The sequence below is a fragment of the Monopterus albus genome, unplaced genomic scaffold (assembly GCF_001952655.1).
Source record: "Monopterus albus unplaced genomic scaffold, M_albus_1.0 scaffold262.1, whole genome shotgun sequence".
NCBI classification, from domain to species: domain Eukaryota; kingdom Metazoa; phylum Chordata; class Actinopteri; order Synbranchiformes; family Synbranchidae; genus Monopterus; species Monopterus albus.
Genome location: NW_018128142.1, coordinates 208,905 through 234,264, shown reverse-complemented (window position 1 = coordinate 234,264; position 25,360 = coordinate 208,905). Strand labels below are relative to the sequence as shown.

General features: G+C 41.9%; 1 protein-coding gene across 1 annotated transcript in view; it reads left to right on the top strand.

The window, feature by feature from the left end:
- Positions 1-10,360: 10,360 nt before the first annotated feature.
- me1 (malic enzyme 1, NADP(+)-dependent, cytosolic) overlaps positions 10,361-25,360 on the top strand; it is a 91,862-nt gene continuing 76,862 nt past the window's right edge. Inside the window, exon 1 of the mRNA XM_020621574.1 lies at positions 10,361-10,708. Within this exon, the coding sequence (XP_020477230.1) occupies positions 10,580-10,708 (129 nt within the window). The 5' untranslated portion in view covers positions 10,361-10,579. The remainder of the gene's footprint in view (positions 10,709-25,360) is intronic.

Below are 25,360 nucleotides of genomic sequence, written 5' to 3'. Positions count from 1 at the left end.
TAACACTTAACCTCACCCTAACCGTAAACCATGTTGCCACCCTAAAATTCAGTGATTTGTGAAGGCTCAGTGAAGGCTGAGTCCCCACAGTGCTTGTGTTAACAGGTTTCAGTCCCCTAAATGTAAGTAATACAAAGGCAAACGTTAGCACAAGTAAATATATATAAACAGTAATGGGACACTTAAAGGTCTTTCTTACAGCCACATTCAGTTTATAATCATTTTTAGCAGTAAATATTTGGGTAAATGGTACACCAGCTTTCAGAAAGAGGACGGCATGCAGTGAAAGGCTGACTGAAGTTACTCACGCATATCAACAGGCAGCTACAGTCCTGCTGCAAAGACAGACCTGTGAAGGTAGGTCTCAGCACTGCCATCAGTTAAAAACCTCCATTTTAATGTTGTGCAAGAAATTAAAATGAACCTGGATTGCTCCCTTTAGGATGAGACAGAATTGCTAAGAGTTCACGTATCATGTTTATGACTGTGGGCAGACTGACATGTGGACAGGTGCACTGTCAGCAGAAATGTGTACTATCCTGATGAAGAGGGTTTGAAGGCAAAAGTCTTGATTCACTACTCAGTCCATGTTCCAGCCCCCACCTATGGCTGCAAGTTTTGGTAATTTCCTGAAAAGACTGAAATTGCTGATACAAGCCAAAATGAGTTTCTGTCACAGGGTGGCTGGGCTCACCCTTAGAGACAGACTAAGGAAAAGTGGTAGGATATGACATGGGCTACCTTCCTTACTACCATTGCAACAAGGCCCTGGATAAGCAGCATAATATGGATGGATGCGCAGCAGATTTTGAGAACTTCTTTAAATTTGACCTAATCCCCCCAAACAAGCCAAACACATCACTCTTTTCTGTTTAGATTTCTTACCCAGAATATATTCTCCTGAAATGTAAAGGGTTTGGCCATTTACTCATTAGTAAAACTACTGTAAGTAAATAAAAGTATTGGACAAAATGAAATTGAGGGTTTGACCTGATGATGATAATAGAAGAGCAGTCAGTGGCTCACCAGTTCTCATAAAACATGAACATCTGCACCAAACTGCATCATAATCCATATAATAATGTGAATGAACCATGAATGTTAACCCACTGTGTATACAGATTAGCACAGTAGACTGAGCCAATCCATTAAAATCCAATCCATTTCTCTGTGTGGTGACATGCTTACAAAAACATAAAAGTATATCATTCCACATTGCTCCTGCATGCACCTGAAACACACACTGTAGATGTTGTTGATACCCTCTCCAATGGAAAAAAAAACAACCCCACCAGATAAGCAATAGACTGCCTGTTGCTTTTTTCATGGCTCAGGCTAGTATTTGCACACTTGAAGTTTCTAGTCATGACTGATGGTTGTGTACTTTGTGCTGCAGCACAGTAATGGTTAGTTCAAAAAGCCTAAAGCACATAAGGGGCATATGGCTTTTGGGAGCTGAGTCTCCTCTGAACTAAAAATAGGCAGCAACCTCTGTGCTCCATTGCTGACCCCTCGGCCACTAACACAGGTCTACTCATGCTGCTACTGTACAAATGAGCACTGAAGACTAGTGTTTGAAGCAGCTCTGAGTTCATTTCTGTTTAGAGAGCAGTTCTTCAGGAATGTCTTCCACCCTCACACATCCAGCCAATGTCAAAACATTTATCACAGCTGAGAAATCTGGGCTTGAATAGAAGAAGCAAAACAATCACTAAGAACAACCCTAGTGCTTATCATGATAACAATGTGTACACACCAGGGAGGGTTATGGTGTCAACAAAAGTTTGCACAAGATGTTGGCAGACATGAAATCTGGTCCTCCTCTCCAACAACCTTAACACCAAACACATATTTTGCAGATTATACTGTAAATCCACCATTAGTGAAGCTGTGTATCGTCTCCACAATGAAACTGTTTAGACACACTGAAAGAAACACAGGGAAAATGTCTGTCTGCATTGTTTACTGCCTGTTTATACTGCTTATTGCATTGTTTGCACTGTTTGTTCCTTGTTAATACTGCTTATTTAGTTATACTACACAGCCTTATGTTGGTTTACTGTTTACTTGCCCCTTGCATGGGGATATGTACATATACACTGAGAGCCGATGCACCAGAGTCAAATTCTTACATTCCACAATTCCGAATGTCCGACACACCTGGCCAATAAAGCTGACTCTAATTCTGAAATGTGACATTTATCCTTGACAGGCCTCTTGTTTATCATGAGGATTTGCATAGAAGATGTTTTCATTTCACAATGTGCTGCCAGGATTGAGACACATGAGATGAGGGAGGATACAGTGAGAAAACATCTTTGAGGCGAAGAAGAACCATTGTATGTCTACAAATGCAAATGTGCTATTTAAGTCTCTTTGGCAAAATTTTAGAATAACATTCACACACATTTATAAGGATAAGGATAATCACCTTTATTTGGCTAAGTATGTTACACACAAGGAATTTGTTTCTGATACAGCCATCTGCGGCGCCAACTCACACCGATGGCTCTAACCATCAACACTCTGCAGGAACGCTCTGATCACATTCACACCTGGAAGCTGCCCAGTACAACCAGAGTCTGACCCACTGGCCACTGAGCAGCACCTCTGTTATCTTATTAGCTCTTGGTCTTGTTTCATGTGAGCAACTATGTGCAACTATCTAAATGCAATTTTAATAATTTTTAACTCTAATTTTAAAAAATTGATGTGCTTCTTGTGCTTTTAACTAACTTATCTGTATAGAGTGAGATGTGTGGATGATGGAAGTATCTCTAGGAGAGCTGTCTTTTAAATTTTGTTGTATTGTTTTCAGTGCAGTGACAATAAAGGATATTCTCTTCTATTCTATTTGAGGGTTAAGGGCAAGCAGCAACCTCCTAGGCTGAGAAATTAAGCCATTGCAGAAGTGTCAAAACCTGTGGTTCCTCAAATGGCCACTTGAGACTGGCTCCAAAAGGGAGTTAGCACCCATAAACTCCCAAAACAAAAAAACATTTAATTTATATTGAGGTTAAAAGTTACGCACAATTAAGGGCTTGGCCATTTTAAGGGACAGGCGAGACGGTCCTGCCACCTGCTTCATTCGGCCCACCTCAGCTCCACTCACCCTCCACCTCTTTGCCCATGTTTGGATTAGCCATAGCAGGCAGAGTGAAGCACTATCAATATGGCGGTGGCCAAACTTGAGCATCAAAACTGCTCTTCAGAAAACCAATAAATGATGTCACAGTGGATTGGTCACTAAACACTAGTTTATTCTCAGGTTTGCAATGATTTCATAATAAGAATGAAGAGAGGAAAGTAGAGCGTGTGTTTGCATGTTGGAAGTCACAGAGAGGCTCACAAATCTGGGTGGGAGGTTCAACAAGGCTACATAAACACACCTTGTGACCAGATTAACACATTAATCTCTGTCCTCTTTCTCTGAGAAAAAAAGATGTTTTGTTGATGAGCAACACTGTCTCCTCCTTGGCTCAACCTGCCAAATGCCAATCAGTAGCTGGACTGGAGGAGCTCCCCTGTCTCTCTGGCTGAACATTTGCTCTCTGATGTTTAGTTCCATTTGGCAAACCTTGACCTGCCTGCTGCACAGCCTTTTAGTTACAGTAGTTTAGTGGCCCACCTTGTTTTGTAGGTACAGTCATTATTAAAAGCACCAAAACACACCCACATATTCATGTAGGCAAGTAGAAACACAGTCATTGTTCAACAGAGTTTGCCAAGTCAAACAAAAATTTTTCTCCTCACTTTTTACAGTATCTAAGAACATTTAAACAATGGTGATATTGTGCCTATTTTTCTATTTTACAAAAGAAGATAAATCAGATTTTGGACTAGCACTCTGACATTTGAGAGCTGTTACTAGGTAATATGCTGTCAACCTCTGTGGTGCTGGAGCATGCCATAAGTGAAGTTTGCATCTACATTTAGCAAAAATTTAACCAAAAATTCACAAAACCAGTGAATTTATCAATGATTCCACCCACTGCTCCTTATGCGACTAATGGGACATGGATGTATTGAGATGAACAGTTGGTGGCACCAATTTTCCAGGCAGTGCCTTTAAGCCATTACAGAGCAAGAGGGCACATTTTTTACAAACAAAATGTCCATAAAAATATGTGGATAAAAATTTGTTTATATCATTGTATATCCTGTGAACACACATGACATTTTCCCCAATTTCCAGCAGCCTGTGTTGTTTTCCTCCCACATTATACATCTCTTTCATTGTTCCGGTCGTAGTGACAACAAACAAACAGATTGTCAAAACCTGTCAAAATCTCTTAATCTGGAAGTCATCATGTTAAATTTTAATTACAAGATCCTGTGAAATGTTTCTCCATTTGTTTTATTTGCAGAAATTAGCAAAGTAAGAAAAACAAATGAAAGTGAAGATAAAAAAATATATTAAGGGGATATGTTAATTTCAAGAACCACATCACAAAAACTGAAGAACTAAATGCTAGTTTACCATTGACCACAGTCAAACTAGTCTGAGCATCACCACATCTGGAACATTCATACAATTGCCTGTTAAAGCAAAGGCCCAGCAGTACCTTCCTCGGGATGTGTTCAGGGCTCTGTTAACCCAGCCTGGCATGCGATCAGGCTTGCTCCCAGAACGCATTCATGTTAACTCAGCTTTCTCCAGTAATGTAAGACAGAACAGCTACACATTAAAGCTCTCTCTTTTTTCCACCTTCACAAATATCTGCAGGCTCAAACAGCAGGTCATTATGAAGACTGATCAGTGAAAGGGCCCATTGATTTGGGGTTCTGGGGGAAGGTCATGTATGGAGTCAAAGGAGTGAGTGAAGTCATGTATGTATGGCAGCAGCAGGAACTCCACCAAAGCATCCGCCTATTTCTACTGAAGGTACTCAGCAGACCTGACACTTCTGAGTGCTTTTGTGTGTGTTCAGGGTCCAAATAACAGCAACAGTTATAGCTGGTAAACATACCCAAAGGGAGGAAATGTGGTTCTTGTTCAGATTTTCCTCTGCCAGTAATCAAACTTTGGTGCTGTCAGTTCTTCAAAGTGGAATGGCATTTGAAACCCCTGGGGAATAGTGGAATAGTTAACTATGGGAAAGATTATTTAAGTCTATAGACCCACTGTGGAAACAAAACACCCATTCACTTCACTGTTGGTTGAATTTATTGGTCCAAGGTAGTAATAATTAAAGAGATCAAAGGGTCAAATTCCAAAGAAGCTGGTACAGGTGAGCACACCTTCCACCACGTGAGACCATCTGCTTCAACTCAAGCTCTCATGTTGCCTTGCACTTTGACCTTGTGCCTTTTTATCTATTGGAACTATTCCACATCTTTAAAATCCACAGTTTTTGTTGTCTGGAATCAAGTTTAACCAGTGTTTATGCCTGATCTGAATCGGCCACGATGGAAGGTGAAGTAAAAATATGGCTATGACAGAGACAGGGGGGATACTGTATGTTTAAATATGGGGAGAACAGTGCATACTTTTAGACAGTGTCCAATGCATGCATAGTGTTCACATGAAAAGTGCCACAAATAGTTGTGTAAAAAAGGAAAAAGTGAGAGCTAGAGAAGAATTCAATCCCTCACCTTCACACAGCTGGCCAATCATACAACACCTTTTTCAGTTTTGTTACCAGTTTTTCCATTTCACTACCTGATTTTAGTTGTGGTTCTGACACAAAGCTCTTATTAAAAAGCTATACTGGTCAACAGAACGGCCCCTACCTACTACCACACCAAACTACCAAGGGCTTTTCTTCTTCTTTGTCAGCTGCTTTTTAATGGTGGTTGGCAACCAGCTTTAGGTGCATTACCGCCACTTCCAGACAGGAGTGTGGATCAGACCGGCCCCTAAAATACTAAGGGCTTTTCCTTTGCTGGCTGCCTTTAATACCCTAGGCTCCACCCCGTACCAATTGAGCCACAGTGACGTCTACTCACGTGGCACACACCTAACCATATTTAATGGCCTTAAAATGGCTGCAATGTTTGAACCTACAACTCACACTTGATAGACGGACAACGCCCAAACACTCAAACACCCAAGCATCTAAGCACCCAAGCAAGCAAATGACATGGAACCCAATAAGTAATAACACAACTTCACTACGCTGTAGATTCGTTTATCTATGCACATTGCTGGGAAAGCAGAGACGTATTCAGATGTATACAGGGGCATAATTATGTGGCTCTGTGGTGGCTGTTTAGCCAGTGGAAAAGTAAACTGGTTATTAGAAGGTTCACAAGTTGAACCAGCTCTAGTACCAGCTCAGGACTAACACTTAGTGTGTGGGATATGAGATGGGCTTGGGCCCTGCGAACTCAGTGGTGTTTCTGCACAAAATTGATGTATGGCTTCCTTCTTACATAATAAAGGTTCAGGTTGCATTTCTGGATGCAGCAGCAGACTGTGTTAAGTGACAACGATTTTCCAAAGTTGTCCCGAGGCCATGCGGCTATATTCATTATGTTAGCATGACGGTTTCTCATGCAGTGCCTCCCGAGGGATTGAAGTCACACACATTCAACAATGGTTTTCGCCCTTGGTCTTTACGAACTGAGATTTCCCTGGATTTACTGAATCTTTTTGCAGTATTATGTACTGTAGATGGTGGAAGACCTAAATGATCCCTGAGCTTAGATGCAGACTTTGAAATTAGTTTTTGTTCATTTTATAGTGTAAATCAGCTAATGTCTATTAAAACAGTTTCTACTGTATATTTTTACATAAATATGTATAAAATATTTTCTACTTTAATGAGATCAGTGCTTGGTTGTTCAAAATGCTCAAAGGGTGTTCAAAGTTTGAAATAAATATCTTGAGATCCACATTTCTTTGTTTGCTGTATTCTTTCCATGAACTGTAGCTTCTGTATCTACAAAGAGAAGCTAATGCACCTTATCAGCCTAAAAAGGACCATATTGCACAAACCACTGCCCTGTAGTTTACACAGACAGGTGCCAATGCAGTATGGTTTGCTCACTCATAGAGTCTGGCTGTAATTCCATTTAATGGCCATGTTTGTGCATCCTTTGCCATCAACTACAGTGCAGGAAGTGCGGCCAGGTGTTGCTGTTGGTTTGTAGCAGAGTAAATGGAGGTAAGAGAGAAAACCATGTGTTTGTGGGTGATTTGATTCTTGGTAATTGTATTTGCCTTTGTCTGCTGTCTCCTCCTCTTCCTGACCAGAAAAGCCCCATAGGGATAAACAAGAAGCAAAACATAGACTAGGAAAAAAGCCTGTTTTGTACGGAGGATGCATGCTGCAAGGATTGAGAATGTACGTTAAGTCAGTTCCTCAGTATGTGTGTGTGAATCAGGACAGTGGCTGTTGTTAAGATCCAGGAAATACAGGACAGAGTTTATAAAACACCTGGTTTAGTGGGGCCATGAGAAGTTGATTAGGAGAGATGAAGCTAATGAGATCAAAGGAAAATGGCACGTAGGCACATTTATGAACAACAGTCACTGTTAATATTTCACCTAGGCATGGCTAGAGGGCCACGACATCACCAGTAATTACTACGTTCACTGTTCTCTTTCAACATCTGCAGAGTCTGACGTTGCAGATCAACAGTGATCCCTGAATTTTTCCCCGTTTAATAAAAACTAAGAATGCTTCACTTCTCGAGCTGCATTTTAAGTGTGAACTCTGCAGCTTTTACTTTCAAATAACTATCTCAAAAACCTTTTCACACCAGCCTCTTTCTCTTCTCTTTGTCAGCTGACAAGGTGATTGGAAATGACCATACGAAGGCTTATCCAGGCAGATAAGGTTTCTTTTCTTTCTTTCTGATTTGGCTGTTAAATGTAGTGTTTTGAACCTAAATCTGGTTCATGAAAGCCTTTAATATATATTTGTCGTTCTACACTTGGTCCCTGCTGACCCAGCTGCGGCACATAGGAAATGAGGGTTACATCATTTCCAGCACAGGTGGAGACATTTAAGCTGAAAAGAACAGAACAGGAACTGGGCTCAGATTTATGACACTGCTAAAACTGCAATTTGGATTTAAAAGTAAGGTGGCGAATTCCAAATTTCAGTATGGCTCAGTCTGTTGACTGCAGGGCCAGTGATAACTATCACATTTGAACAGATTTTCAACAAAATGTTTAATAAAAACACTTCACACACTGGACACCTTGTTTTACTGACATAAGATGATCAATTTTTATTTGTATAGAAATGTTTTTACAGGTTGTTGCATGTTGAGCTGTGGGAAGTGTAGTGTTTGTCAACTTTTAGCTGTTGGACAAGAAAACCTACTTCCTAGATAACAACTAGCTGCTCCAGTACTGTGATCACCTTCAGCGGGTAGGTTGATGGAGCTTCCAGAGCTATCCCCGCATTCCTCATGATCACCTACTGTACGACTGGCATCCAGCTTGAACCTCAAAAATAACTTCCAGCTCCCGAGAGACACAGATGGCATGTGTTTGTTCAGATTAGTCAGGCGGACACAGAATGAAAGCTTGATAAATAAGGTGATCAGGAGGGGCTTGGTTTTCTGCTGCTATATAAGGAACTGCTTTGGATGGACACATCAGTATCAGATGCATGGACAATCATAATTTACAATCACCTATATGGTACAAGACTCTGACAAAGCAAAAATTTTATTCCAGCTTAGCTGATGTCCATACACTGCATCTATGTTTTGACCTTTTCTACCTTTTAAAGGCCTTAAAACACATGTAAACCCATTTGTCTGCCAAAGTTGGAGAGTTAGTTTTGTTTGTTTCCTATGAGTGGTGTCTGTATTTGAGCTTTGCTTGTATATGCACTCCTTACTGGATAAAAGCAGGTGGGGCTCCATTGAGAAATGGTGCTATCATGTACTTCTGTGCACTAATCAGAATTTAGCATCATTTTAATCAAAATATGTTGACAACTATAGGGTTATTAGCTTATAGTTGTTTTCAGCTATTAAATCTACATACACTACATCTAATAAAGCAGACAGCTTCTGTGTTTGAATGTCATGTTAAATAATAAATATAGCAACCTTTAATTTGGATTGGTCTTGAGTACTTAATGTTAATGTGAAAACTATACTTAGGATTTTAAACCAGGATTTCAGGAGCTTTAAAACATACAAATCCTCAAGAGACTCAGGTTTTTACAACAGGCTAGACTAGATCAGATGCCAGTGACAGAGTGAGTGTTCTCACAGCTTTGGCAGCAGTTTGGTGTTGACTCTGAACTGCCACTGACTCTGTTGTCTGAGGGAACCAGTGTGAACTCCGTGTGACCACCATATGAACCTCACCAGCCTGTACAGTATCACTGGCTTCTGTTTTGTTCAACTACCCCTTTGTGCTCTCTCCAACGTCTTCCACTCTGTTCTGTGCACATTGTACTGTAGATACTTTTCTCCATGTAACCATCTTTTTGCTTTTGGCATGTGCCTTGAAGTAAAATCAGACTTCACATGTGCTGCAGGGTTCACCTCCCTTTCCCTCAGTGATGCACACCGAAAACAGGAAATAATTAAGACATCTAACCAAGTAAATCGTTTGAACAGACAAAAATTTGCAGTGGCTGGCCAAAATTAAATACTGATCATGACCAATCAGCTGGTTTCCTGTCAGGAGTGTTGGGAATTTGGAGCAGTCACCCCATCAACATGAGGTGTATGGACTGAGGGAATAACCTTTCTCCGATTCCCAGCCAGGATATTTCTGACTAATGTTGCATAACTTTCCTGCTGTAACCCTGAGAAGACTGAACATTGACCTTGGCTTCAAATATCTTCATACCAGTGACAGGCCTTATACCCACCGTGTCGTAAATGGATCTTTGTGTTAGTGACAAGTGTCATGAGCGGTCAACACCCTGGGGATGAACTAGTTCAGACATATAACAGATTTACTGTCACTTGTGGGAGTTCAGTTGGTTCATTGTGAGCAGCAGAAACACTTACAGTGGTTGCTTGAATTACTTTTGCCTCTTGTAGCCTACTGCTATCAATACTATGCTTATACAACAGTGCCATTGTGTTACTATCACAATAGCCTGCATGAATTCATTTTCTGCTGCAATGCTCTTTTTTTTCTGATTATGCTTTAGTTCTGGTTAAAAGTTGTGTTTATACCTTTACTGCCTTTTATGTTTGCTTGTAAAGATGGTGTTATGCAAAGTTACTTGAACTCAATTTAAGCTTACATTTAAATAAGACTTAATTTATTGGAATTTGGGCATTTTCAAGTAATATCACATTAACCCCCCCCACCACCACCACCACCACACACACACACAAACACACCCCGCCCCAAAAAAACACATTTAATATTGTTTGAGATGCTCAATTAACATTTAGTCTTCCTCTTTAAATGGTGCAGCCTGTTTGTTTTCCACAACCATCGCCCCGTGACACAACACGCAGGCTTTAAACAAACAACTGTTCAAATCAACAGCTTCAGTTTATTATTGGAAATAATAAAGCAGCGTCATTGAAGAGATAACAAACTGGGTGACTAACAGGCAGTGGTGTGAGCAGGGCTGTGCGCATCCACTTGTTGAGGTGACAACACGTGAACACGCGTCGCTCTGTTTAAAGAAGCAACAACATGGAACACGCTCTGGTCAGACGAGAGTCGGTAGAAGCGGAGATGCACAAGTCCGAGGACACAAGAAAATCCTTCGTTTATACCAAGAAGAGGGGTTATGATATCACCCGGAACCCCCACCTGAACAAGGTAGGCTAAGTGTGACAGACACAGCAGTGCGACTTTCACTTTGTTCATATGAACCACAACGTTGACAAGCTAGCTGATAGCTTCAGGGACTGTGGGAAATATTGGAATTCTATTTGGAAAAGCACCGAGCATCCTTAAGTATAAGAGGCGGGGATTACCTGTAATATCACTTATGAAGTTTAAAAGCGTTTAGATGGAGATGCTCCACCTAAACGTTTACAGGCCCGCACGCACTTTTGCCAATATTTGACCTGCTATAGTGTTAATGATTGACACCTATCTTACCAAAATGAAAAAGTCAGCTGAATATTCCGTGACGCTCCTCTTTACTCACTACAAAAGAAACAAAATATGTGAAATTTGAAGTAGGCTATATGTTATATTAGAATTTTTTGAACCACTGGTCGGAGTTCTCAAGAAGCAAGTGAACGCAGCATTATCCAGGGGTTAGGGTATCAGCTTCACACGCGGTTATATTTAGAGTTAGTGACCAATCGTTGCTGTCACACAGAGAAGGGCTTTTGGTGAATTTGTCCCGTCACACATTGCTTTACAGACACGTAGCGGTGTAGTTGTGGGTTATTCATAATGAATGACGACACAAGCCCCTCTCCCTCCCCACAAACACAACAATGATTCAGCAGTTCATGGCAAGCTGTGGTAAACTCACTGTAGTTATGTCAAATAGCATATGGATGCTACTGCCCCCCAAAAAACCCTGTTTAATATTAAAGCTTTGTTCACTTTTTTTCTTAAAGTTAAATGATGAGTGATGCTGGAAGTTGTTGAGTCATCGTGGTGTAACAAATAGTGCTGAGCAGCCTCCTAATACAGCAGATCATGAGGTGAGGTGCTGGCTTTGCATGTTGTTATGGAGAAACGGTAGACACTGACTTCCCACAGTGTCCTTCCTCATGTATTTTTTTCCCATGCTTTAAACACGCCTTTAACAAAAGAGCCTCTGGCAGGCTTTGGGCCCTTCTGGCGACTTCCCCTGCTCTGAGTGGTGGGATGGGGCCCCAGAGGTCAGGCTGCAGTCACAGTCCCTCTGTCCATGGTGCTGGCTGACCAGCAAAACAAGTGCCCGAAATCAGGGTCATCCTTATGTCAAGTGTGCTGTGCAAGCAGTAGCTTGACCCCTCTTTGTCAAAGTCCAGCTAATTTTAGAACACTTGTATGGACTGTTTCCCCCTCCGAGCTGATGTCTGCTCTCTCACTGGCCAAATATGTTTCCCCACTGAAAGCTACTGGAAAAATCTGAAGGCCTGTCCCTGGTGAATCTTGAAGCTATCCTGGGTTATTTCACTGTGAATCCTCGGATACAATATCCTAAATGCGATATTGCGAACACCCAGAGTTCACTGTACATTTTAGTATAAAAGCTGTTCCAGTTTGATAAAGGTTGCAGCCAGTTTACTACAGCTGAAGGAGCTGCCAGCCTGGGTGGAGTCAACACTGGGCTGATAAGTGAGACAGTGGTGATCAAAGAGGCCAGTGTGTCAGGGGGTGGGAGTGTTGAGGCACTGGCTGCACAGAAACCTGCTGGGCAGGTTAATGACTCCACTCTGAGGTCACCACCTACTGCACTTTGTGTCCATGTGAGTAAGTGCACATGGTTCAGCACTGTGAGGGGAGTTGTGTGGACAGATGCAATATGACAGTATTAGTCTTAAAGTGAATTTAAATGTGGATAATCCACATTTAGTCTGTAGTGTGGTGCTGAATGCTCATTGTTATAGTGTTTTGAGCTGCACACCTCACAATTCTTACTCATAAATGATTTGATCCAATTATATGATAACTTGTGGAGTATCCTCCAAAGCACTCTGACTAGATGTTTCTCACAACAGACATTTTGAGCCGTCGTAACAGTACAGGGTACAGGTGAAAGAAATTTCGTTAGCGATGTGTGGACAGTACCAGGACCCTGAACAAGCCCATCTGAATGGAATGCAGATGTTTTTATCATTATCTTATCATTATCATTACTTGCCCTCTTCCTGCTATGACAAACCAAAATGTCTGCTGTGAAAAAGGTCTGCAGGCAGATGGCCAGTGCTTTTTCTGAATTTCAGCATCAAGAAATAGATTTTTTTTTCTGTTGATTGATGTTGTGAGTTGAGAATTTGTGACAGTGGGCTGTTTGTCTGTCATTACATTTGAGGTTAGATGATTTATTTTTATTTTTTTTACTGCTCTCTAGTGAATTTGCACAAACCTCATTCATATCCATGCTGGTAACACTGGTATCTTTAGGAATAGTAACAACATGCCTGGTTTTTAAAAATGTTTCATGCTTTTTTTGTGACATGTTGCCTGAACACCTAAATAAGCATCAGTATTCATGTTCGTACTGGTACCAAGTGACTCAGAGTACATAAGTCTATTGTGAGTTAGACCTCAAATATTCATATCTGGGCGCTTGTGTCACTGACACACAGAAGCCAAGAGTAATTTCACAATTTAAAGCCAACCCAGTGTCATATGATTTGCTTCTTGTTTTTCTTTGTTCTTCTTTCTCTTTTCTCTATTTCCTCACTCTCCTCACTTTCTTTTGAATTGTCATGTAGCAAGAGCCCCAGTTTTTTATTCTTCTTTTTATGAGATAACTTTTCATTTCATTTTAAAGTTCACCATCCTACACAAGCTCACTATTTGTGTACTATATTTTTGGGGGCGGGTGACTGTGATTTAATAAGACATTTTTTTGACAGCTTGTACTCAGCACAGTAGTTTGTTCAATCAGGGCACAACAAAGAAAAACAAGGGGGAATCTGACCTGATGAAGAAAATCTCAGCTTCAGATAGGAAGAGAAGCTCAAACAGTCACAGTTGTCTTCTTAAAGATATCATATCTATTCTGAGCAGAGTGCACAAAATGTACATACAGATGTGCATTTCAAAATCATAGTGAAGATGGTGGAAGGCCTAAACCGACAGATCTTAAATCCATGTTTTTAGAACAGAGGACCTTGGCAGTCTCCAGACTCAGCTATTTAAAGCCAGCTCCCCCATGCACACACACACACACACACACACACACACACAACCTCAGGAACTGGCTGAAACAACATCTCACAGCACACAACCCTAATCTTCTTTAATTATGGAACTTGATGTTCCATAAAGTCTGATGATAGAGACAGAACATTACTGGAATCATAAAGAGTTATATAAAGCATCTCTGACTTATGCATGATTTGTGAAATTTTTCCTCATTGTTCTGATATTGTTTTTATTTTGTCCATAACAAAAATCTACCTTATATCATGTAAATAAAATGATCTTATTTTGTGGTTTGAGAAGGTACCAAAACATGCATTTTCCTATGCAGACTGATTGCTGTTTCGGACCAACAGACCCTCTCATCAGTTGGCTAAAGTAGTTCAAAACACAGGCTCCCTCAAACACACAGATTAGGGCAATAGCAGAAAAAAGGTTTCTTATGTGGCCTGGTGAACCATCCACTGTCAGCCTCATGCATGAACCTGGGCCAGGAAATTGGAGGAGAAGGTAGGAAATGACTGCTGAAGGGTGGTAGCAGCCAGGCACAGGCAGTCTTCTATGGCCCAGGCAGTGGCATGTTGTTGTCCTCCTTCTCATTTCAGTGAGCCCTGGGAACCAGGTGTATTTATTTCCTTCATCTGGCTCAGCTCACCTCTAACAGGAGCCAGTCACAGCACAACCTGCTAATTGATGCCAAGGGATGCAGTGCTGAAAGCAGCCTGTCCTCACTCAGACAGGTTTCGATTTCCCTTTACATTTTCCATGCATACACATATACATGCTTAGCAGATGCATGAACACACACGCACTTACACACATTTTTGTTTTTATCACTTACTGGGTCCCTACATAGACCTGTATTCAGTTCCAGGAGACTGACCCTAACCTTAATCATAGCCTCTACTTACCTAACTCTAACACTTGCTCTAACTTTACAGTGTGTTGTTTTTTAAAAAATTCAATGAACTATGACACCACTCCCCGTGAAGCTAGTGTGTGGTTTTTGGTCCCCAGGAGTATACTAAATGTAGTTTGTCCCCCTCCCACCCCACACAGAGACAGCTTCACTTTAAAGGACTATTCATGCTTTGCTCATCCGCATGTCTGCTATGGTCAAGTAACTTAATGTTTGTCACCTTCACTGGTCCACGATGGTCCACACAGACTCTCTGCAGATGTCTGTGCAGGCCCTGACTGCGTATACCATTTCATGTCAGCATTAATGACAGTCGCACGTACATCTCTTAGACAGGGAAAATGAGCAGGGTCACCACATGCCAGCTGTGTCTCCCACAAAGTCAGCTTCACCTTGAACGCACATATGCTGTCATAATACTGTGTGACAACTTTTTTACGGCCTTGCAACATTTGTTCAAATTACAGTGATCCCTCACCTATCGCGGGGGTTAGGTTCCAGACACCCCCGCGATAGGCGAAAATCCGCGAAGTAGGGCATGAAAATCCATGCCGATTCCATCCTCACAATGTACTTATTATGGGAAGTTACCACCCTCTTCGCCGTCGTATTAACTGTAACACTTGCCGTCTTCCGTATGGATTCACTGATGCCGTCATGGCGGCCGACACTCACATAACTTCGTCCTTCTTTTGTTTATTAATTTAATTTACAATATTAATTTATGGCACGAAATTGCCATTTTTAATAGAATTAAAAAAAAAATTTAGGACGTACCTCCTCGGAAAACCCACGGAAAACCCGTGGTATTGTGAGGGGCCCGCGATAATATTTTACATATAATATATTTGAAAACCCGCGATATATCGAGTCCGCGATAGCCGAACCGCGATATGGCGAGGGATCACTGTATATCACAGTGCCTAGAAAATATTAGCGTACGCTGACAGAAGGCAGAACCTTGATTTGAAGTATGAAGAGGAATGTGCAAAGCATGTCTAGTCTTTTACTGTTTGTTGGTGAACACTCCCTCCGCGCTCCAGGTGGAATAGGATATCATAGGTGTGTTCTGTGGGTGCTCAACATGCAATAGAGAGATGAAATGGGGTGCGAGGTGTAGAAAGGGTTCTCTGTGACAAGGAAGAGAGCGCTGGCCATGCTCCACAGACGTCCTCTGTCTCCCTGCTTAATCACACATTAATGAGATGTCTGTGCGAACCCTGGCCCTCAGTATGTCTCTGTGACGCTGGTTCCGCCTGCTGCAGCCTTGAAAAACAACAACAGCCTCCTTAAAAATGCTCTTAGCACCCAATCAGGATATAGTTTCACCTGAAAGACTGAACTGAGCTGTCCGTGCGTCAGTGACCAACAGATGCACATTCACTGGCTTTGTACTGTAGGTGAAGTGCAGTCACTCATAAAGATTAAAGAGAATAAGAACGGCAGCTCCTGTTGTTGACCTGGCTGACTGGTGGGCACATTTTATGTTTTTCACAGAAACACCAAACCTGACACTAATGAATAGGAGACTCATAAGACTTATGGTAAGAAAACTATATTGTAGACCATTTTTAGATTTGTAGAGAACTGGGCACGTAGCCTGAGGATGCCATTCCAAGTCCTGTAGAACAAAACTCCCTGGACTCATCACTCAGTAAGGAGGACATCAGGTCGTTCACACCACACCTGGCGTACAGCAACTCAAGTGTCTTCCCACTGCACAACAGTGATGATAATGATGAGGGTTCATCCAGTGTATCCACTGTCTCATCCATAAAGGCACCAGTCCCCCAGTCAGGAAAGAGGAGAAAGAAGATGAGATACAGGGCGCTACTGTCACTCTACACGAGGTTCAAACCTATACCGCAGTGATATTGCAGTTGAGCCCCAATTGCCTTAACAATGATGAGTATACAGCTTTTGAACTGGCTGTTGCAGAATCTTCCACCAGAATGTATGAAAGCAAAAAAATTCAGTCTTTGCTGTTCTTGCTGATGCACACTCCCAGTAGTTTTGTATAACAGTCCAAAACAGTTTCATTTTTACTTTTTGAAAATGCACTCATGCAGTCTAATATAATGGGCCTGTAATAACCCCATTGTTCATAGAGGTGATAATGTTCAGCTAATGTTCTAACTCTTTCAGAGAGGTTCTGATTGAGCTGTGTGGTCTGTTTGGAGGATGTATTGTGTGCTGTTGTTTACCTGTACTTCATTATACAGAGAAATGTTTCTATTATTTAGTCTAGCCTCACTGATACAAGTGAGTGGGCACAGTAATACAAAGACCAGTGGTTATAGTAATATACAGTTCAGCAGCACCATAAACTACATTTTCCAAAATGATAAAGTTGAATCAACACCTGTCTAAAACATTTTGAACACAAACTGAACATTATCAGCTTCATGAAAGTAAGGTTTATTGCAGGACTCTTGTATTGGATTAGTTTTATCTAAGTGTACCTAATAAACTGACAGCTGAGTGTATATAGCCTATATAAAACTACCTTATAGTCTATAGTAGATTTTTGACTTGTATTTTTTTGGGGGGGGTGAAACTCTGTGGGCCATCCAGGAATCTGCCACCATGAAGCCAGAATTCCAAAGGATTTCACTGTTAAGTGTTGGTAGTTACACAAGTGAGCCCAGTCCTCCAGATTGGAACCTTTAAAAGAGAAACAGTTGCATAGTATTATTACTCAAAATATTATATGAAGAAATAGTTTCAGTACTGGTGGCCCTCAATTGTGGTATCTGTTTTCAAAAAATGGTAGCTTCACATAAAGCCTCATACAGTAAAAATGCTACTTAATAAACTCACCTTGGAATGGCTTCATGAGGTTCACGTGCAGAGGAAAGGCTGCATATCAGATGATGACGTGATATTTTGCCGTTTGTTCCAGGAAGGTTAGCAGGTCGAGGGAAGTCCAGTCTGCCTTCTAGCAGGACTCTGCCGAAGTAGCGCTCCAGAAAATTACCTCCATCACTCTCTCGTCCATGTACATCCACAATCAACCATAGAGAATTTGTAGTGGGCATCACACATTGCCAGCAGCACTATGGAATCATGCCCTTTGTAGTTAAAATATTCATTGCCAGAACAAGATGGTGCTTTAATCTGTACAATTTCTGTTAATCACACTGAACCAATTTGGGAAATTCCACAGCCCTCAAAAGTCTGCTGTGATGTTTAGCCATTCATCTTGCAGTGTTTTCCAGATGGCTTGGCAGACTTCAGTCAATTAAAGATACCGTTGTGGCTCCCATTCTGTAGCTTGCAGCCACACTTTGCTGAGAAGTGCTCAGAGTCACTACTAGTCGCTCACCTGTACTTGTTGGGGAGCTGTGTGTGGACCGGTGGACAATGTATGGCTCTATGCAGTGCAGTAGGTCAGAAAACCAGTGTGGCAACATGCGAAAATATTTGAAATGCATCTCCTCATTCATGGAGTGCCTTTGCCACACAAGCATTCACCCTCTTCTTGCCTGGATATATTTAGAGGCCTCGCATACCATCATCTTCTTTTTCTCCCATGGTGGGTTGCAGTGTATTCCTTGCCATAATACTGCCACAGCTGATCATCCAGTATAGAGATGGTAATGATTTCTCTTTTCAGCAAATCTGTCAAAAATCTCTAGGTTTCTTCACCCATTATTGTTTTGGTGCTTGTTTTCACAAAAAAATTGTCTTCCTCACTGATTTTCGTTTCCTGCCTTCTACGTTTTCTGTGCTTTGTTGTTTGAACACCCCTTATTCAGAACCTCAGTGTTTGCACAGATATAAATGCAAATAGCTATGCAACTGTCTCCAAATGACAGACGCACATGTTCCCATACAGTACGTGCAGTGAGGCAACAAGTCTAAATTCAGCCTTAGTGAGAGATGGTGATGTCATTCATGCCTTTAGAAGCAAATCCCAAGAAAACTCACACTGATCCCCTTGATTAAACAGTAAGGTTTTGTTAATTCAGGTTTCAGTCACTAACATCATGCATTATTACAGCCTACAAATGCAGAGTAAAATGGAGAGCTCATGCCCAGACACAGTGCTGCAGTTGGATGCCCCATTTGTAAGCACAGTCTTCACATATGACATTGCAAAATGTCCTGCCAGATAAAAGACTCAAATTAAGAATCTGTTCTTGGTGAGCACTGTAGCAATGTATTTGATGGGGCATTGAGGATATGCTGGTATGCCAAATGGCATCTGTCATGATAACCCTCTGCAGCAACTGTAAGTCATTAGGCTCTAATGTTGATTTTTACTCTGGTTTGGCTGCTAAACTCAAAGACTTATGCTCCCAGAATTTTTTTTTCTGCTAAGTTTGCATTCTCTTTTACCTGAGGACAAAAAAAAGCAACAAATATTCCTCACTTTATAAATTGGAATTATTTTTTGTGAGTTTTCTTTGTGGCTCCATATGAAACATAATGTCTTTAGTAAGACCTGGTGAGGTTTTTATAACAATGCATGCATTCTAATTGAATTACATCACCACAGGTAAAAGGTGCCAAACTGCTTGATGACCGTACACTGACTTTAGCCTGTGTAGTCTAGAGCTTTGATTTCTACTGAGTCACCGTGCCAGCATGACATGAGGACAAAGGTTGTTTTTTGCACAGCCAGGACTTGAGAAAGCTTTGTGCTGACAGTTGTCTGTGTTGTTGGAGCATTACACCAATACTGTGTTTGTTCTGCTAGCCAAGGTTCTCATGGATCCCATGGACCTTGGTAATCTTTCTAAATGTATCAATTTCTCAGCTTTCTGGCCTTGATCCATTGCACAAACAGCATTGCATATCAGACGGAAAATCCTCTGCAGCCACTGCACATGGGATCCTGGCATACAGTATCAGCCTTCTCTGTCTCTGGGTGTGGCAGAAATCATATGGACGTGCTAGTATGTGTGTATTATAGGCTGTTTAGTGGTGGATGACTGTGATTTTGTGAGGTTGAACTCACTGATGTAGGCAGCCAGATTACAAGTTGTTTAACTGTGCAGTGAAAATGGTGCAAACCTTCTGTTCAGGCCTCATACAGTAGCCCCTCTCACTAGGTGGACCGCAGAGCTCTATGTGTATAATCTATTAGTGTGTGTGTCAGGTGTGGCCAGGTGTTTCAGGTTGACCGCCCACATTGCTGGTGACCAGAAATTCCTCAGATGGACTGGAGTGGATCGGCTAGACTGAAAGTGCACCCTCATTCCCCTCTACTAACCAACCTGCAAACCTGGGATTTACACACACATGTGTTCATACACACACATGCAGAGGCACAGACACAAACTCTGACATGTATTGTGAGTGTAATATGATCAGACTGTCAATTCAACTGTTCCTACACACACATGCACGCACACACATGCTGTGTTTATTCAGCAGCATGTCCGTCTAAATAGCCCTACAGTACCTTCTCAGCTCACTTTTGTGTTTTTGAAAGATGGTCCTCATTCATGTGAGGACAACAGAGAAGCCATTTGCTTGTCCCAGACAGACAGACGGAGACAGTCTGAGCCTCATCACCTTCCTATGAAGCTCATCACAAGAATCCCACCTCTTTCAGCCCCTCCTGTCTTTTTCTCTCCTCTCCTCAATGCTGCTTTTGTCTGTGATATTAGAATGGTGGTGGTTTTTGCCTGTTGTAACAAAGATGAAGCAGCAAGAATTTTGGTTTCATCATTCTACAACATAGAGGATGTGTGACTATTATGTATGGTTGTATGGTTTTCTCAAGGTCAGAGAACTAGCTAATCACAGTAACATCAATTTAATAACTGTTCCTGTAGTGACTGGCAGATTTTGTGTAGTTGCAACCTCAAAATGATAGTTGTTTAGTATAAATGGACTTTGTGCTATAATGAGCTGTAAACCTGTCAGATAAAGTGCTAATGGCCTGGTCATACCAGCATTTTATACTAGTTAATTCTAATGGGATTGCTCCCTTACTGAATTTGTTTATGAGTGCAAAGTAAATCCATGCATGTATTTCATGTTGGTGAAGACTTCCCTGATAATTTGTGCCATTGATCAACAGTAAATTGTCTTGGTAGTGAGAGAGCTGGAGAGAAACCACCATTATTTAGCAAACTACTCCATGAAGGAGGAATAGCTGACAGGCAGGAGTTGATACAAAGAACTCCTGGGGAAAAACAAAACAAGACAAACAAAACCACAATGAACTTATTGTTTTCTTAGCCAAAGAACTAATCAGCATGCACACTGAGCTTTACCAATATTACTAGCTTGAAGATCCCCCTCCCCTCTTTCTGTAAACTGTTTGTTGAATGTACAGGTGTAAAATCCCAAGAATAAAATGCCAGAGTAAACAATACTGAGATAATAGAAGAGTGTGACTGACTAGTACTAACCCGGCAGGTTAGCCAACAGTAGTTTACCAATAAGCCATCCCTGTGTTTCTAGAACCACATATTTTGCACAGATGAATTTCACTGTTCCATCTTCTGGAGTGACAGGGCCTTAGTTATTAATCTTTTATAGGTTAAAACTCTGCCATCCACCCGGTCCTAACTCCCTAATCACCAGTGGATCCAACACAAACAAAGCAGCTGAGAGCACAGCAGACTCTTGAGATGAATCCTAGTTTTCCTATTTTATTGGTCCTTGATCCTCACTCAGCCCAGAGGTCATTCCAGTCTGTTTTCCCAGCAGTGATGTTTGCTTTGTGAAGTTCTTTTACTTTTTTACTGTCTGGGTATATTTAGAGAACCAGCCGCTGTATCGGTGTTCATTCCTGTCACCAGAGAAACTAGCAGTGGCATCAAGAACATACTTCAGGGGGCCCTTACATTAGCTTGACTCATTGACTTCCTCACTAACTGAAGTCTTAGAGGTGAGTGTGGAGAAAAAGGGCCAATGCAAATATATTTCTTTGATGGTGCTAAAATATCTTCGTTGTTCCTTCTTGAAATTCCTCTGAACACAAAGGGATTGATTGAGGATTTCCTATGGTATTAAGACCCTTAGGCCAGTGGATCCTCCGTTGTGCAAGTAGATGTCTTGTTGCTGCTTTGATGCTCGTAGTTTATGTATTTGTATATCTGGCAAAGATTTTACTTTTTTGTTTTAACTAATGCACCCTCTACATGTGACTCAGTTGTAGGGTGTTCATTGGTTGCAGTAGTCAGATGATGCTGGACAGCTCCATACTGTCACCTGAACGTGATAACCCACTAACCAAGACTATTTGGACCCAAGGCTTCACAGAGTTGCTGATTTCTTTAGAGGCCTGGAGCCTTTCCTAGAAACACTCAGGCTCCTAAAGGACCTGGACTAGGGAGCATGAAAAGGTTGCCTTAGTGATAATGGCTGCTTTTGAAGAGCCCTAGATGTGAGCTACCTCCACCCACTCAAGGCTGCCCTCCCAAAGTCAACAGCAGTTCAGTTTTCAAGGCTGTTGGACCTGCAAGCGGGTCTGTACATTCACAAACAGACACCTCTTGATCTAAGGAGCCCTACACTTGCATATTTATTCAGGATGAGGAATTTTAGATGGTCCTTTTGGTCAGTCTCAGTGCTCAGTGTTGCAAGCAGGGCTTATGAGTCATGAAAGTGAGAGGTAACTCAGGCCAAGTTGCAGTCTGTTAACCGACAAAGAAAAAACTGTGGGGTCTTTATTTCTCATTATGCTAATATTCCTCCTCTAGTTTTTCATCTAGTATTTTTGTGCCTTGTTTGTTGAAAACAGAATGAAATATAAACATGGCTTAAAAAACCAAGTGAAATATGCAGTAGTCAAACACATGGGAAGCCATGGAGCTTGGCCTGCTAATGACCAAATGTATTTAGGCATGAGAGTGCACATGCAGGCCTTTCATGGCACATTTGTTAGGAGGCATTATTTGGGAATAGTTTAGTCAGGGTGGAGGTTCCAGGATAGGAGCTGATATGTACTCTTTTTCTTCTTCTTGAGAGGAAGTGATGGACTTAATCAGACTCGGATTCAGAATCAGAATCAGAATCTGCTTTATTGGCCAGGTGTGTCAGACACACGAGGAATTTGACTCTGGTACATTGGCTCTCAATGGGCTTTATTTGCAGGGTGACCCTCTTGAACCCTGCTATGGCTCTCATTTTAGCAGGAAACAAATGGGGGGCATCTGACATTTGCCCTCTGTGGTTTCACACTGAATACAAACACTAAAAAAGTGAGAGCTAGTCAGGAAAGGCAGATTATTAAACTTTAAGCAGCAAATAACTATCTTATTTTTAAGATAACCATAACTTGAGCTCCAGTTTACATGATCACACTGTTCACTTTTTGACCTTTTGTTGCACTTTATCTTTTATTAAGAAGTAGATTGAGATTAGCCAGTATGAGAAAAGAAAGTCACTTTCGGCTTTTCTTGTTTAGGGGTCGCCACAGTGAATCGTCACACTGACCACTCACCTGTTGACATTTGGCACGCGTTTTACGCCGGATGCCCTTCCTGATGCAACCCTGATTTGAACCCATGGCGCAGCGGTGCGAGCGCTGCACCTTAACCACTCTTCTCTCCCCCATTTTCTCCCCCCTTTTTCCCCTTCTTCCCCACCTTATACGGACTATTGTTCCCCAGCTTCTAGCCTACCAGGGACAACATTAGCCAGTATGAGAAATAAGCTTTATTAAAGCAGCAGTCTTGTCATAATTAAGTACAAAAAATAATTATACTACCTTGACAGTGAAACAAATATTTGTTGAATCCTGGATAGTGCCTCTGACGCTCACTAATCCTCGGCCTCCTTCCTTCCGCTTAGTCTACAGCCTCAGGATGCTGGACTTGGGGTGAAACCTTCCGTGCATTGTAAGGAGCTTCCTTGTCTTGATGTCAGTGGCCTCTATCTCCTCCTTTGGCCAGCTTATTATGCCAGGGGGGTACCTGATGACCGGCAGAGCGAAGGTGTTAATCGCCCGGACTGTGTTCTTTCCATTCAGCTGACTTCTCAGGACTTGCCTTACTCTCTGCAGGTACTTGGTGGTTGCTGCTTTCCTTGTGGCCTCTTCATGGTTCCCATTTGCCTGTGGGATCCTAAGGTAATTGTAGCTGTCCTCAACATCTGCTATGTTGCCTTCTGGTAGTACAATCCCCTCAGTTCTGCCTACCTTCTCTCTCCTTGTTGCCATTTGGCCACATTTATCCAGTCTGAATGACATTCCGATGTTCTGGCTGTAGAGCCTAGTGGTGTAGATCAGTGAGTCAATCACAATGTTGTGAGTCAATCAATGTTCAGGCCTATGCAGAACAGCAGTGGGGACAGAGCAGAGTAGATACCGCACTTGATGTTGACTTGTGCTACTGGCTTGAAGTTGGCCTCTAGGGTTGTTTTCCACATTCCCATTGAGTTCTTGATGAAGGCTGTCGATGTTGTACAGTTCCAAGCATTCCAGGATCCATGTGTGAGGCATTGAGTCATAGGCTTTCCTGCTCATGTATTGAGCCATGTGCCTGCTCATCTTAGCTGCTATGATGCCTGACAGGAGCTTCCATGTTGTGCAGAGGCAGGTTATTGGGCGGTAGTTGGATGGTACTGCTCCCTTCTGGGGGTCCTTCAGGATCAGGACTGTCCGGCCTTCAGTTAACCACAGGGTGGGTTCCATCCATTAGTGGCTGGTTCATTTGTCCCACCAGGCGCTCATGGAGTGAAGTTAGCTTCTTTAACCAGTAGGTGTGGATCATGCCAGGGACTGGTGCTGTCCAGCTCTTCATACTTGAGACCCTCTCTTGAATGTCTGCCATTGTGATGATTACTGGGTCTTGTGCAGGGAGGTTGCTGTGGTCTGCTTTTAGGTCCACCAGCCACTGGGCATTGTTGTGATGCCTCCTTCTCCCATATGCTCTTCCAGGGCAACCTGATGAGAAGTGGGCTACTGGAACAAGACATTCATGGACAAGAGAGGAGAACAGGGAACTATTGGAATGCTACTATACAAGTAACCCCAGCGAGAGGGGTTACATACAGAAGATGTGGGACCTGTGGAGATATATATGTCCCAACACAGACTATACATTGTTCTCCTTGTGTGTTGTATGTGACATCTATGTCATATTCATCCCTGCACTTTTTCTTGTCCTTTTTCTGAAAGACGGACAAATAGTGAATGTGATGATTAGTCATGGACTGTAAAGTCTAACCTTCCTGTAGCAAACTATTTGCAATACTAAGTTAAAGGCTGAGATACAGTAGCTGAGTTACTGTAGAAATATGGGGAACATTTGAATCTGGTTCCCCAACGCAACAGATGCAAACAGGCCTTGTTATAAATGTCAGACACTGCATACGGTACTAAGCATCTTTTATGTGATGTTTCATACTTATTGTGACTTGAACATTATGCCTTTTGTTCATTGTACAGTCTCAGACTTCTCTGGTAATGCTGGTCAGCCTCAGTGCTGTTGTCTGACATTTCTCACTTAATGAATCATCTGTCTGGTGCTTCATGCAGGTGGTCTCCTGTTTCTCCCTCATGCAGTTTTATTGGGCATGGTGTGCAGTCCTGTCTGTCAGTAAGCAGTGATGGTGTACCAACATGCGAAGCAGAGAGTCAGGACTTGATGAACTGTCTTTGATTGCCTCGAAACAACAGCAGGATACAGGCCACTACAGTACAAGCCCTAGAATTAAATAGAAAGCGTGCTGTAGTAGGTGAGGGCAATATGAATAAAGTTAATAGCATAGTATCATACTGATATGACAATAACAATATATCATGATATAGACAATCTTTTGTA